The following is a 15,956-nucleotide window of genomic DNA, read 5'->3' on the forward strand; positions in this document are numbered from 1 at the left end:
TTTATATACCTATAGTTTAAAACACTATTATTCAACATGTTCTTAAGAGCATAGAACAAAGCAGGTGAACAACTGGAACTTGTAAGCACTAGTATATCTTGCAACAGTAAAAGGAAAACCTTTGCAATTATCACTAATGTTATTTCCACTGCAATCAACGTATCTCAGAAAGATTTATTTTTTTAATATTATTTCTCCATCCTTCATATATCAATCTTTTCATTATTAGAACTTGAAATCAACTTTGACAATAAAAACACCTGCTACAATTATGTCCAGCATACCTACCTCTGGTACAGTGAAAACTACATGATCCTCCTCTACTGGAAAAGCTCCTCTTAATACTGTTTTCTTAAGAGTCAAACAATGTATTATATATTCTCTTTGATAGTTCCATTGGAGTGATCTGAAATTCTGTAAAGTACTGCTCACCAGTAAGAAAATGAATCACAATCTATTCTCTGGGAAGGCAGATTTATCTTATCTTTCCAATCAACCCTGCCATTATAACAACTATGTCTTCTTGCTGACCAGTATGGCATCATATATATCAAGACAACATTTTCTAGGGGATTTTACTTTCTATCTGTTTATTTTAATTTCATTTTTTTTTAAGCATCTTCATTATTTTAAGCACCTTAAATTATTTTCCTATGTCAATTTAAACACTAATCCCAAATGCTCAGTTAAATAATCTACTAGACCTCAAATCACGCATTTACCCCTTAAATTATTTAATTGTCTGACTTGAACCTTTTGACATTCATAATGAATGTTAATCTTTGATAACCTCTCCAGGTAAAGAGTGTGAATCTACATCCTATAATTTATTTTTTTTTTTGATTTCTTAATCCCATAGCTATGGAACAACTTTTACTCTGTGGAAAAAAGTATATGATATGTATCTCCTTCTCTGGCATAGAAAATTGACTATACAGTTGACTTTTAATATCTTAAAGCAAGGGATGATGGAAAATATCTGTACCTTCACATTGTCTATTCCTCCTGTTTCTCTGAAAGCCAGGTTTACACTGACACAAAAGGGATGTTTTTGTCTGATTACAGTATGCATCATCTCCACAAGGATTCACATTATCTTCACATGTATATTCAGCAACACCTAAACATAAACAAAGTGTCTAAATAATCCCTGACAGATTTGTTTTAGCTCTTAAAAATGAAACCTAAAGTAACAACAACAAATAAAAATTTGACTTTCTGTTAAGAGTATCAGGTAAATTTTTAACAAATAAATGTCATTACAGTTTTTATCTAAATATGCATACAAATTGACAATATGTAATTGAGATACTACATTTCACATCAAGAATTTAATATTAAATTTTTTCTTGTTGCAAATATGAAGCAAAATACAATCAACTTATACTCAAATTTCATCAAGAACTTTTAACTACTCTAAAAACTACTACAGCTTGAATTGCTATAAAACTTGCCTTTCTCTTGTGGCACAGAACTACCTCCTTTTTTTAACTAAAAGAAATAACTTTACATTAAACCAACTTCTGCATTGTTGAGTAGGTTTTGCACAGATGAATATCTCAGTTAATTGTCTCTTTTCTGCTACAATCACAAAAACAGATCTTGTCAGCCAAACTCACTTATTTTGCAGTCTTGCTCATCTGAACCATCTCCACAGTCATCAAACCAGTCGCACTGCAGCTCCATCGGAATACATTTCTTATCATTACAAGCAAACTCATCTTTTTTACATGGTCTTGGTTTGTATGTGATTTTATCTATATAATTACAAATTAATAAGAGAAAAATAAATCAGTATTTAAGAGTCTTAGATTATTTTAGACACACACAAATGGGAACGACCACGAAGCATTAAGCAACTGGAAATTACTTCAAGCTTAATTTCTTTCAGTTTCAAATTCTGATCTACTAACCTCCAGTTAAGCTTTACTGAAGGACAAGCAGATCTCTGTAACAAAGTTTGCCTTCAAGTTGTTTTCTCTGATCTGAATGCCTTGAAAGGTAATATCACCTACCACAGTGATCTTCATCCGAGTTATCACCACAGTCATCGACCTCATTGCAAATCTGCTCAGGTCGCAGACAAACCCTGTTGTTTCTACATCTGAACGGCCTTGTTGGAGGGCATGGAAACTTTACTGCATATTAAAGAAAAGAATCAGCTATTACCCAGCTGGTATTATTCACAAACCTTCTTTAATGTCTCCTTATCAAAAGCAATAAGCAGGCACAGGAACACAGTTGTACTTGACATACGAATTGTGCTTGATTTTAACTTCTGGTACCTCACAGGAGAGCACTTCAACAGTGTTGACAGTGTAAGTTCCTCATTTAGGGAATGAAATTATTTTTTGTGATAAGGGTAATTTATACTTTTTTTGAGGATCAGTAAATACAGAAGAATTTAAACAAGTGTAATGGTGATCAAATATCTCACTGTAGATGTAACTTTTACCATTCTGTGGACTTCCTACAAAAAAAGATTAATTTTTCACAAATATCATATCTAAAATTACATGGAAAGCAATAACAGAAAACTATATCCTACATTTCAAGCTAATCTTCTAAAAGCAAAATAAACAAAACTTAGACAAGTGTCCCTATATATTTATGTATATGTTATTCTTGCTTTATTACATGGAAAGTACTGAAAAATGTAATGTCATACCACACATTTCAGCAACTTCATCAGAGTTATCTCCACAGTCATCCTCACCATCACAAACCCAAAAATGTAGTTTGCAGAGGGAATTATTGCACAAAAACTCATCAGCTCTACATATATTTCCCCCTGGGAAGATGAAAAGAAGACAGAAAAAAAATTTCAGGAAAACAGAAAGACAAAAGAAAATGTCAGCTTTTGATAAAACCAGTACAACCACTTATCACATACCATTTGCAGAGAATGACACGTAGCATAGTAAATTTACAGATTCCAAATGAATGAGTTGGAGAGGCAGAGAGAAACACGCATTAAAAAATCTCTTCCTTGACCATTCCTTCTCAGGACTGTTAGCTAGGAATTACCTGTTTGGCCTGACTAGAAAGGGCAGTTATCAAAGACACCAACAACTCACCAGCTAGACATGTTCCCCTTGCATTCAGCCAGATGTCTAAACTACCTGTCTCTAACTCCCCTTGGTGATGCTGCCTCTCAGCAAGGGCACATCAGTAATTTGTGCCATCAGAGAATGGTATAAAAGAGAAGACAGAAATTCGGTCAAATGTGTGAAAGGCCACTTAAGTCCAGGTTTGTTTCATGTGAATGTCGGATCCTCCATCTATTTCTACTCCCACACTCTGAGCCACACACAGAGAACAAAGTGATTGCAGTCCATTAGCAGTGAGGCAGCACCTTTTTTTTCTGAGGAGCAAAAGGCTTGGCCAGGCTTGTAATATCCCCATCACCTAAAAATGCTGTAATTAGGAAAGATCTAGCCATGGAGGCACCGAGCAGACAGGACTAGGTGACCTCTAACGGTATCTTCCTTTTTGTAACTCTGAAATTTCTCATTAGGATATTTACTGAACACAGAAAGCAGTAAGAACAAATTCTTCCATGTAACCAGTATTGAGTGAACTATGAATCATCTAACAAAAAGGAACACAGGGTGAGGGAAAGTCTTTTTAAGGTGGAGTGCTTAAACTTTCAAGCTGGATTCAGTTTTAATATGTGGAGCAGTAAGAAGGAATTTGTTTCACAATTATGACTAAATTTTATCACCACCAATCAACAAAGTTATGAAAAGTTCTTGCAATTAATTTCCCATATAACACATTTTTATGGTAACTGTTTCTCAGTTTCCTGAGAGTGTAAAAGAAATAAAGCTGTGTACCTGCAGAAGAGGAAACAATGAAATTTTATATGATAATGCCAAAACTCTCGCTGTGGCTTTGCTCAACACATTACACCCACTCTAAGAGCTAGATCAGGCTCCAGTGTCTTTTTACTTATTCATTCAGTGCCCTGTTCACACCCCATTAACACCAACAGAAGGCTTTCTTTTGCTATAAAGGTTCAGAATGGTTTAATTTTTTTTTCCCAGAAAATTAATTTCCGTGAAACACCTGTAGTGTAAGAGGATGTTGGGAACTCTCACACTATGTTACCAACCACTCCCATTGCAAATATAACTTATGAACATTAACAGAAATATCCTGTATTATTATCCAAGGAAAATATATAAAATTAAAGTACTTTTCAGGATGAAAGAGATAAATATAAATAATTCTGTGTGTAATTGCAGTATAACCATCATTCTAGTTGTATAATAAGACTGAAGAGAGTTATTTTTATAAATATGCACAGTGGGCTACAGATAAATATTACGGATATTATTTTAGGATGTTGTGGAATAAAACTCCATTTGTGTTTGCTGTATTTCCAAAGATGAAAAAATTAGTTATCAGTAAGATAAACTGGCATTTGTTTCATGTGATTGCTCGGGCTGTCATAATTCCTCTATAAAATAGATTTCTGCAACAGAATCATAATTGTGACATAAATACAAAGTATTATAGCAATAACCAACCAGGCAAGAGGGTTCTTATTGCATTATAAGCAATTTGCAGTTCACAGAAGCTCTATTATGCCATCCAAAGAATAATGTGGCTTCAGAGAAAATAAGAATGTTACTATTTACCTACACTTCATTGGTTTTTAAAGAGATACAGTCCAGACATTTTAAAAGCAGCTTTAAAATGGACTAGAAGGGGTTTTTAAACTTCGTTATCTGTTTTCTTGCACCTAAACATCTCTGGAATATTCTTCCCATTTTCTGAATTTTCTGGTCTCTCTTTCAAACTCAATCACACCCATAAGACATCTCCCTCCCCCCCCGTGGAAAGTATTGCTCAATAGACTTAGAACAAAATAAGGAAAGGATATCTTACTCTGTTTGCTTCCTACATGATTATTATCACTCCATTATGCTTTTGAATTTACACATATAACATGTGACTAACACACAGAACTACTCAATTGCAAGAAAAGGAAAGAAGGAAAATCTGGAAAAAAAAACAATAGGAAAGAAAAATGCTGAGTAAAACTGAGTAAAAATAGTGAGTCTAGCTCACTGCTCGACTTCAGGAGAGAAGACTTTGCCCACTTCAGGAATCCGCTTGGTAGAATGCCATGGGATAAAGCCCCGGAGGAAAGAGGGGCCCAAGAAAGCTGGTTGATATTCAAGGATCGTCTTCTCCAAACTCAGGAGTGATGCATCCCAAAAAAGAAGTTGTCAGCCAAAAATGCCAGGAGGACTGAGTGCATGAAAAAGAAGCTCCTGGACAAACAAAAAGGAAGGTGAAGCACTGGCACAGGTTACCCAAAGAAGCTGTGGCTGCCCCATCCCTGGAAGTGTCCAAGGACAGGCTGGATGGAGCTTGGAGCAACCTGGTCTAGTGGAAGGTGTCCCTGCCCACGGCAGGGGGTTGGAGCAAGATGAACTTTAAGGTCTCTTCCAATTCAAAGCATTCTATGATTCTATGAAATAAATAGAAACCCAGGGTCTTTAGATTACTTATTTAGCAACTGTTCATTATATTGCATGGCTTTGTAATTTATTGTGCATGGTTTTGTAATTTATTGTTGCCTATAAAACTGTAACTTAACTTGATTTATTACTAATTTCCCTGATGAAAATGAATATGTTTCCAGTAACAACCCAACCTTTTGATCATTGGGGAAGGAAACACAAAGGAGGAACATGATGTGAGTCATAAACAAGCTAAGTTTTGCTTCTTCCTGCAAATCACTTGTGAAGCTGCTGTACTGTCCTTGTTGAAAGAGGTCACAGAGCTTCCCTTTGATCACTCAGAACGGCCAGGGTACCACTAACTTGCAATATGTGTTAATAAAAAGTCCAATAAACTAAGCCTTTTAAAGAGAAGTGCCTCTTGCCTTGGTCACAGTTTTCTTCATCGCTGCCATCCACACAGTCATGGATCCCATCACAAAGCCATCTGACAGGGATACAGTAGGCCTTATTTTTACATCGAAACTGATCTTCTTTACATTCTGTTACACAATCCATCTGTGTGAAAACAGGTGTGAACTACGTATTAATGAATGAGAACACACTTAAGGCAAACCCAACAAAATTTCCCAACTTTCATTGCCCTACATATTTAGTACAAGGAAGTTGTCCCTGACAATGCAATGTGCAATTTAAATAGTTACTGAAGGCCAAGAGAAATGGTATCCACATTTCACATGTTGTGATATTTCTTATGTTGCTTGTATGAGCAATGGAAACAATTTACATCTCTGAAGTCAACTGCCCTACAAGAAACAACCCTGAGTACGAGGCCAATTAGTGTGAACTGGCTCATAGCCCCATTGACCAGGACTAGGAACCTCCAGAGTGGATTGTCTTCACCTGCACTGTGCAGCACTTGTCTCAAGCATCCTTCATATTATATTATTATATTCATATTAAGTTATACATAACTGGTACCTTTATGGTTATGAGAAATAACAACTATTTCTGGTTGTTTTGTTTTTTTTTTAGCTTGAAGTTGTTTATGAAGGTGATGATTTCTTAAATAGATAACAACAGTGCATGACGTAGGAAGAGCAAGGCCTAAAGGCACCTGGAGGTTGAGATGCCTGTTAGGGTTGCATTAGAAGAATCTAGAAGACAGAGGGAGCCAAATTTGCCACAGATTTGTCCATGTTGCCAGTACAGAGTAGTCCCTGACGCAAACTCTTGCAGAACCACGCTCAAGTTTTGACTGAGGAAGAACAAATTTGTCTACTCCAAGAGGTGGCCACAGAGCAAACAAACATAATGCAGCGTAAAGTCATGAGGTTAAGTTATCTGACAGTGTTTAATGGATGCAATAAAACCATATTTGCCCTTTCAATTAACTTGAGACTTAAAACTGTTAAAAAAAATCAACAGAAATTTGTTCAGGTACCTCGTCAGATCCATCAGCACAGTCATACTCTCCATTGCACTTCAAAGATGCCGAAATGCAGCCTCCACTTGCACACACGTACTCACTTGAAGAGCAGGTTGGAGATGCTGGTTACAAACACATATTTTAGCATTAAGAAAAAGACAATTTATAAATAATTTGGTTTATAATTTAAAGTTTTCCTCTGGCTAATACAGTGAGCAAACCTGTGTCTGTAGCTGAGCAGAGCTTTTCCAAACTTTTTTTTTAAACTACAGTGAAAGATTTGACAAAACTGAACTGTATAACGATAGTGAAAGGATATTTGTGTTTTATCACTGAGAAATTTCTTTTTATGTTTTCCTTACACTTGGTAATAAAAGTAACTACACACACAGACATATTCATAGAATGACTATAGTTTTTTAAAAAAGGCTTTAGCTAAAATTATATGAGTGCTTATAATTAAATAAGCCAAAATTTACAATAAAACATGGGTTTAGCAAGTATACATTATTCCAGTTAAAATTAAAAATATGAATCAATTTTAGTTAGAATATAGGTGGATATTCTTGTCACATTTGAAACCAGGGGAGTTTTGTCAGAGACTTCTATTTTGTTGTACCATCTAGATGCAGATTACAAAAAATTTAGGAAAAATCCTGCAAAAATAAACAGCTGTATTTTCCAAGAGAATAAAAAGGAAATAAAATAATAACAACAAAAATAATAATTTTGTAGAGAAAATAATTTTTCATAAGGACTAGTAATCTTTGAATGAACACCACAAAGTGAAAAACATCCCACAGACACTTCAGTAACATGCCAAGACTTACTAGTGTTTTCAGAGCAGAATTTTATATGCTGAGTATATATTATCAAATTACTTTTGAACATAGTTAAATACCATTCCCTCCAAAAGATGCATATTGCATAGCTGTACACAAGTGGGGTTTTCAAAACACAAGTAGGAAGACGCAATGATACACACTCAAATGGTAAAGTATTTCAGATTTCTTTGCACTTCTCTTTACTTCTAGTGCCCAAGAAATATTTATTTGCTGATTTATTTTTTTCTTTTACTCTTGACTTATTCCCTCCTTCATTTTGTTTCTCAGCATTACTTAAATCAATACCTGGTACACAGTTTTTCTCGTCATCCCCAAGTTTGCAGTCTTCGTGACCATCACATTTCCACTTTGCTGATATGCACTGACCATTGGAACACTGGAACTGATCCCTTGAACAGCCTGTGTCACAATACCTCTGGTACAAAAGAAACAACCAATATACAAGATCAAGAGTTTAATATAAACATTGAGGAATACATAGCTGGTCACAGAAGTTACAGCCTATATTCCTACACACTATGAAATGCAATAACATCTTGTGAAATTCAATATATTTGTATATTTGTGGATATGATTCATGAAAGGTGACTTGCACCCTCTGAGTAGCTGGGAAGCAACTGAGGTCCAGTACCAGCAAGAAAGAAGGGAAAGAAGAGAAAAGAAAGAACAGAAAACCAGCAAAGTATTATCCAGTGAGCTTCTGCTACAAACAATCAACTTTGTTGTCACAAAAAAAACCCCCACAAACCAAACCACTCCTGAGTGTAGGAAGTATGGTTTCCCAACCAAGACACACAGTATTTCCAGGATGGGAAGAGGTCCAGATCGTTGCTGGGACAAAAAGTTGTAGACTACTGTTAAACTTGATTTTACTTGTATGTTCACTCTTTAAAATAACTACTTCAAAAGGTTTAGTTTTAATTTAGTAATGATATTTGCATATATGGATTCATGTGTGGACTTCCCGTTGCTGCTTTTTAAAATATTTGCATGCAGGAATCCATTCTCCAACAATATAAAACTACTAATTTTCCAAGAAAATACATTTCCTGGAAGATGCCTACCTCATCTGAGCCATCTGCACAGTCATAGTCTCCATCACACCAGAATCTCGCTGAAACACAGTCTCCATTTGCACACAGAAAGTCTTTCAAAGTGCATGTTTGAGGCTCTGAATAAAGAAAAGAAACAACCCTATGTTTATTAGCATTTCCATAAAATATACATAAAACCCCCAACAATCAATGAACGACTATAACAAAGGTAAACCCACTAACTTGCAAAATTTAAGAAATTTTTTTTTCCTGTGGGATTTTCCTCCATAACATTTTTAGACTAAATTTCATTTACATATAGTAAGAGAGTAATGCAAATACTTTCAGATCTACCAAGATTCTTTGGAGAATTATTGTGATACTGAGAAAAAACTAAACATCATTAAAAAACTGCTAAAGCACTAACATCCTGCATTCATTCTGCAGCATCCTGCAGAATGAATGCTCCTAAACACAAGATAATTGAAGTGGTATTAGGGGGAGTTTTCTCATATATGTATCGTGGCACTAAATGCAGATTTCCTTTACTTAACCTTTTAATAACTTAGCATTATCTAAAACAAAGACAAGACTTATTCTTCGTTAATCTAAACCTGAGACTGGTAGGTGTCTGCAAAAGAAAAAAACCTTTGGTACACATCACTTTATCATACCAAACTAGCACATGTGCCTGTGGCTGGCATTGACACCCAGCTGCTTTTAGAGAACTCACACAAGCCATCATCTCTTGTACCAAGTCAGCTGAGCCCGAAGCAATGTGAAGAACGTGAATTTACAGCACCATCCATTCAAAATGTACTCAATATGATGAGATGCTCCAGCTTATTTTACTTCAATATGCTCATTTAAAACATTTTCAGTAAAGATTAAATAATTGCTACTTCTCATTGCATTTCGGATACGAACTCATCCCAGGACAAAATTAACTAATTTGTTTTCCTGACAACTTGTAGAAGCAACAAAACAGCATTAGGAAGATTTTCTAGCAACAGTAATATTTTTACACTGATTGAATTAATATCTTTCTACAGCATTATTATCTTTGCTTTGCTTCAATGTTTACAGTATATTATATTTTCTTTAATTACATTAAATAAAAAATTACTGGTGCTGCCTTAGCAGGAATGATAGTCATTACTGTGGAATCTTCCTTTTGAAGCTTCCTGAAAAACAAAACACTGTTTTTGCTCTAATTTATTTTGATTTTTAAAAACTCTAAAAGAACCCTCCCCAAAAAGATATTACCTCAGAAGAATTAACAGTGTATGCTACTTTTCTTATTGCAAACTCATTATGGACCTATATCCTTCCTAATAACTCTTATTTATTTCAGAAGGTTCAAATATAGTTAAAGAACAATAGACTGTAAGAGAAGTGAAGCTATATAACAAAGTCATAGTGGGCACAATGATTTGCATGATATCACTAATAAGTTTTCAAACCCATATATGGCATTTTTTAATATGCATTCTGTTACACCTCTGATAACTTCACTAGGATAGTGAATTTCTTGCATGTGAACAAACCACATAGAAAAATGTAAATACTTGAGCTGAGCTTCTATAATTCAGTGAATTCTTTCTGCATTCTTGAGAAACAACTCATTTTCTGATATAATTGCCTGACAGCCCTTTGTATATTCATGTATGCTATGAACAATTTATTGCAATGTGCAATGTAATATATTCTGTCAAATGCTTTTGAAGTTTTAATTTCATATATATTTGTTTCATTACACTTTATTCTATAAGTGACTTGATAGTCTATAAAAATTTCATACATCTATTTGAAACAACTGAACAGTATTATGTACTTTCCCAATGCTTCCAAGATTTTGAATTTTAAAACTGTGTCAGCCTACTGTTCTTAATTTAAACAGTAGAATATGGGATTCAATAGTTAGAATTTAAGTATGCATTTGACAATCAAAAGTAAATAAAAAAACCCACCATTTATTTTGATGCCCTGCCTGTGTCTGGGTACTCTCAACTCACTAATTCCATGCATTACAACTAATTGCAGATTTCTTTATCAGCAAGCAGCCAAGAACTGAACATATAACTTGGTTATTGATATGAAGACAAAGTTGGAAAACCTAATAAATATTAAAAAAAATCCAAATAGATGACTGCTCCCTCATTACTTGAACTTCTACTAATCACTTTGTACTATGATGATCTGATCTTCAAGGAAGAAGAGTGTTACTACTGGGTGACACACATGGCAAATTCCAAATAAGATCCTCAACACTTATTTTGTAAACAGCAATAATATTTCATAGAAGTTTCTGCTTTTATTTTTTCTTCTTTAATTTTCAAAAGATTGTTCAGTCATGCAGATTAACACCATGATAGCAAAACTATGACCCTTTATTTGATTTTTACATGAGAAGAAAAGAAGATAAAGTTATTTCTTGCTATTTATAATATAGGAAACTGACACTAATATGCAATTCCTAAGTAAAATCTCCCACAAAGCTAAGAAAGCTTTTGTGCATCAACCCCTCCCAGGGTATAACAACAAAAGGCTCTGAGTGATTACTGAGCTACATGACACTTTCATTTTTATATGAAACACTTGTATAGGGAAACTACAGCACTACTGCTTGCAGTAACTCACAACATTTTCAAATGCAGGGAGTAATTACAAGGAAGACAAATCCACTGTAATATCTTGAACAGAATGAGACACTCCATTGACATCATGTCTCACACTGGAGAAAGGGGCAGACAGCAGGTACTCAGCATTACAATGCCTAATTTACTAAGCTTTCTAAAGCATTACCTTGAAGGTACTAAATATACATTCATGATAGGTCATCAGGAATGTGAGTTCAAGATTATCTACAAACCAAGATATTAATTTCTTGAGTTTCTAAGTAAATGAAGAAAAAAAGCAGAAATTGTCAATTGAAGGCATTTCATAACTATTTTTGGAATTTCTCTCCTGAAATATTTTATAAAGGCAATGATTATGATCTAGAACCAGTAAGGATTTGACATTTCTTCCTGAGAACTAAATCTAAATTAATTCACTGAGAGTGAGAGATTTATTAGGCCTTCAGGTTCCTCGTAGGTAGGGGAGAACTGGGCTAACTGAGCTACTTTGAATAACCACATCTACTTCTTCATGTGATTAAATAGACAGAAACAGACTTCTCATGATAGAAAACAAAGGAATCATCTCAGGAATATGATGCACAGGTAGTGTTTGATCCAACTTCATCGTTAACAAAGTTTATCATGTGATCACTGAGCAGCTTTTATGATTCTTATCTACAGCTAAGAAATGTGATATGCAACCAAATGCCAAAGGTAAAGCAATTGCAATATTTATTTTGAATTAATGAGCTTATTAAGAAGCCATAGATCAGGCATTTTTGCATAGGTGGCACAGAATTACAGCTCTTTATAAGCATGAATACAATTGGAGAATTTCATCAAGGGACATTTTCAATTGTGGTCAACAGATTTTCAACAGCTCAGAAAGTGTTGAGTAAAAACATACACGTGCATTTTATCAAAATTCAAAAGTTTCCTCTTACACATTGCTAAACTAACTCTATTTCTCATAACACGGACTAAGGTAAAAGTTACTTACTACAGTTTTCTTCATCAGAATTATCTCCACAATCATTCTGGCTGTCACATCTCCAGTGGTCTGGAATGCAGTTGTTGTTTTTGCACTGGAACTCATGAGGTCCACAAGTTTTTTTATCTGTAATTACGGTGAATAACATTTACAGCATTGCAAGCAAAGAGTCAAAATGGGAAAGACTTCTATTTAAAGGCATGACGATACTGCTGGATACATTTAAGAAGGAGAGACCATAACATTTGAAAAGTTACTTTCAGGAATAATTTATTTCTCATGACACATTCTTTAAGCTTCTATTTATTTATACCAAAATACATATACTCTTAAATTTGATAAAATTAAAATATGCACTGTATAAACTGTTACTTAAAGTTAAAAATATAAACTTCAGAAGGGATGACAAATTAGTTTGAAGAGAGGTTATTATTGCATTGAATCTCAAAAATTCCATTAACTTTTCCTTGAATTTCTCTGTAAGATTGCTTTACAAAAGATCAGATCACAGTAAACCACAAGAATATTGATTTGAAAAATGTACAAAACATGTATTTCTCAAAAGTTATTCTTGCATACAATAATTTAAGACTAATCATGCCTGATAGAAAACTTTCCACTTTGGTTTATACATTCACCTGCTGATGTATTGGATTGAAAGTCTACTTGTACAAGGTAAAACATTACAAAGCCTATAGTGCTAAACTGAGCATAATTTTCTTCATGATGTAAATTTTCAATGAGCTTTTCTATTTACAGAGAAGCATTGGAAGCAAAACCTCTTGAAGATACAGGAACATCCTGAACTCCTCCAGCAGGAAGGAGCTGCCTCTGTGCTTTCTGTGAGTAATTCTTGAATAATTCTTTCAGCTTCTAAGGACTGAGATGAAATGAAGTAAATTAAAAAGTTATCAGTGACATTTTTGTTGGACAAAACCCCCACAGTTTGCTTTGTAAAAGCCTCAGTGACATATTTAAAATTACATGTCACTGTAATATTTCAATAGGAATTTTTTAAATTTCCGTTAGGTTGTGTCACAGCACGTCAGTTCAGCTCCATACTGCTCTCATGGCAACTCAGTGAGTTCCAAAAACTGACAGAATTGAAGAGGACTGAAACAGCAGCTTAAATCAACCTGCTTTTTCTGCTCGTGAAATGGAAAGGGTGACAAACTAGAAGGATTAGACTTGATGCCATGGTCCAAACTGCTGTTTTTATTCTGTTCTTCTAGGTGTGATTCTGGAATTACAGTGATAAATCAAAACTTCATTTGAATATCAAGAAGGTGGAGGTAAATGGTGCTGCAGAGTTGAGTACAGTCAAAAATCTGGTAATTACAATACTGCCTTTTGTGTTTGCTCCTTATTCTCTGCCAATATGACGATTGTAAGACTTTTTCTCCCAAAATACTTTTTCCTACGATGTTTCTCAAGATTACAGCCTATGATATTTTGATCATAGGATTTCAAAAACACTTGTGTTGACAAGCAATTAAAAACATTTAACATTACAAAACAAAAATATTGCCCCCAAACATACAATAGACTTGTATTTTGTCTCTGTAGCTTTGCAAAAGCACAGACCCACAATCCATCCAGTTTCAAACCCACAATCCATCCAGTATTTATTAAAGTAATTCTAGTAAAGCCTACAATCTCCCAATAACATATTTGCCCACAAAATGTGTTCTAAATACTAATGACAGGTATCATCACAGTGACATGTAAATATTCTATTTATCCTTCCACATTCAATAGAAATACCAAGATCTAATCAGTAATACACAGAATACAGAGATGACATCCCTTCATTTCAGTTACCTGCTAGAATGAAGAGAACATGCAATATATATTTTCTTACTCTTCAAAAAGAATCATCTAGTTCTCAGGGATGCTAAACCCAGTTTCTAGCATTGCCTCTTTACACATGTGAAGAATGGCTGGATTTTTTTTTTTAAATTTATCCAACTGTACCTTAACCCTATGATTAGTATTTGAATGTTGATCTTTCTCTTCTTATTCTATTTCTACCAAATACAAGGGAATATTTAATTATATTTTTAATACAAAATATTTTTCATGTTTGTAAGGCTCTCTCCTTCGCAAATCTGAAAGCTTTATTCTTCCTCTGATCTCTCATAGCTGTCAACAATTGACAATGTATTACAAATCAGATTTCCTCCACGTTAATGAAAACTGAGGAAAATACTGGGAGAGCAGAGATAGGATATAGTAAAAAGAAAGAGAAAGATTTGGGAAAGTTGTGTAACAATTACCTGATCTTTGAGAATGATGGATTTATTCAACTCAGAGTAAACAGTGCAAGACCTTATTTTTTTCTGAATTGTGGAACAATTCAAAGCACACGTGGGCCCACATACATTTTGTCACTGCTGTCTTCAGCTCTAAATTGCTTTCTCGTTTTTCATAAAATGTGACCTTAAAATGTGAAAGTTCAGACAGGAATGGTACAAAGGCAAAGAATTAAGTACTGATTACTCAATTTTCATATTTCTCTCTTCAAATTATTATTAAGAGATTCACTGATGTACTGTAACAGGCAAAGGCCCTTTTTCAGAAATTTGTGTGATCACCTGATGTAGCTGCTGGTTGGTTGGGGTTCATCTTTTGTGCATACTGAACTAGGATTTTACTTTAGAAATACTTCTAAATGAGTATGAAGAAAACAGGATGAAGGCTTAAATAGGAAAAACAAAATAAGTCTGAAAGAAAACCTTAAAAGCATTTTGATTTAAATATCAATCCCTACAAATGAAAACACTCTTTTGCCACTAATTGCACTACATTGCCATTTGGGGATTTTAATTCCACATATTTTCATGTTTTTGCATTTGTGTGTGTGTGTGCCTGAGAGGGATAAAATCCAAAATGAAAATTCACTTTGGATTGAGGCTCAGTTTGCTGTTCTAGAGCATGGTGGGCTGTCACCAGTGCTGGATACAGGGATTTATAAGCCTGTCAAAGGAAGTTTAAGTTTATATAATGCATCCTTCAAATTTCTCAAGGAACACATTTTTCATCAGCAGCAAAAAAGCTTACTTTGACTCCTAAGGCTAAAAATAAAATTAATATAAAATTAATATTAAAAAAGTGAGGAAGTAGAAAGCAGTCATATTAATGTTGACACATCATGCTAATAAAGACCTGAAATACACACAACCTTTAAAGCAAATCATAATCACTTTTCAAGACCACACACAGCTTTTTTCAGATTCTACCTCAAATGGCCCATATTTGATGCAAAATATTAAAGTTGAGAGCAAGGATTAGCAAAGTCAAATGGCTTTCTCTAATTGCCTGGAGAGTAAGCACAAATTAACTCTACCTACTCTTTACCAAAAAACACCATACACTCAATAATAAACATATATTTCCTAATTCTATTTCAACTGTCTCAGTCAGAAAGTAACCACAGAAGACTAAATACATTTACACCACTTTTAGCAAATTTACTCAGCATAATATCTCCAATAACACACAGCAGCAGATGTTGACTAAGCAAAATACACAGGGCTATGCAGCACTTGAGCAAAAAAACCTA

General features: G+C 34.4%; 1 protein-coding gene across 8 annotated transcripts in view; it reads right to left on the minus strand.

Moving 5' to 3' along the window:
- LRP1B (LDL receptor related protein 1B) overlaps positions 1 to 15,956 on the minus strand; it is a 675,294-nt gene that overhangs the window by 62,475 nt on the left and 596,863 nt on the right. For all 8 annotated transcript variants that reach the window (XR_010432039.1, XM_064661626.1, XM_064661625.1 and 5 more), the window contains 9 exons: positions 12,404 to 12,520; positions 8,813 to 8,919; positions 8,034 to 8,163; positions 6,919 to 7,025; positions 5,900 to 6,032; positions 2,669 to 2,791; positions 2,016 to 2,138; positions 1,620 to 1,757; positions 986 to 1,120 (listed from right to left, as the gene is read on the minus strand). Coding sequence is in view for 7 of the 8 variants with exons in the window: in XM_064661626.1 (XP_064517696.1) it covers positions 986 to 1,120; positions 1,620 to 1,757; positions 2,016 to 2,138; positions 2,669 to 2,791; positions 5,900 to 6,032; positions 6,919 to 7,025; positions 8,034 to 8,163; positions 8,813 to 8,919; positions 12,404 to 12,520 (1,113 nt within the window). In the remaining variant the exon portion in view is untranslated. The remainder of the gene's footprint in view (positions 1 to 985; positions 1,121 to 1,619; positions 1,758 to 2,015; positions 2,139 to 2,668; positions 2,792 to 5,899; positions 6,033 to 6,918; positions 7,026 to 8,033; positions 8,164 to 8,812; positions 8,920 to 12,403; positions 12,521 to 15,956) is intronic.

The sequence above is a fragment of the Pseudopipra pipra genome, chromosome 7 (assembly GCF_036250125.1).
Source record: "Pseudopipra pipra isolate bDixPip1 chromosome 7, bDixPip1.hap1, whole genome shotgun sequence".
Taxonomy (NCBI): Eukaryota; Metazoa; Chordata; class Aves; order Passeriformes; family Pipridae; genus Pseudopipra; species Pseudopipra pipra.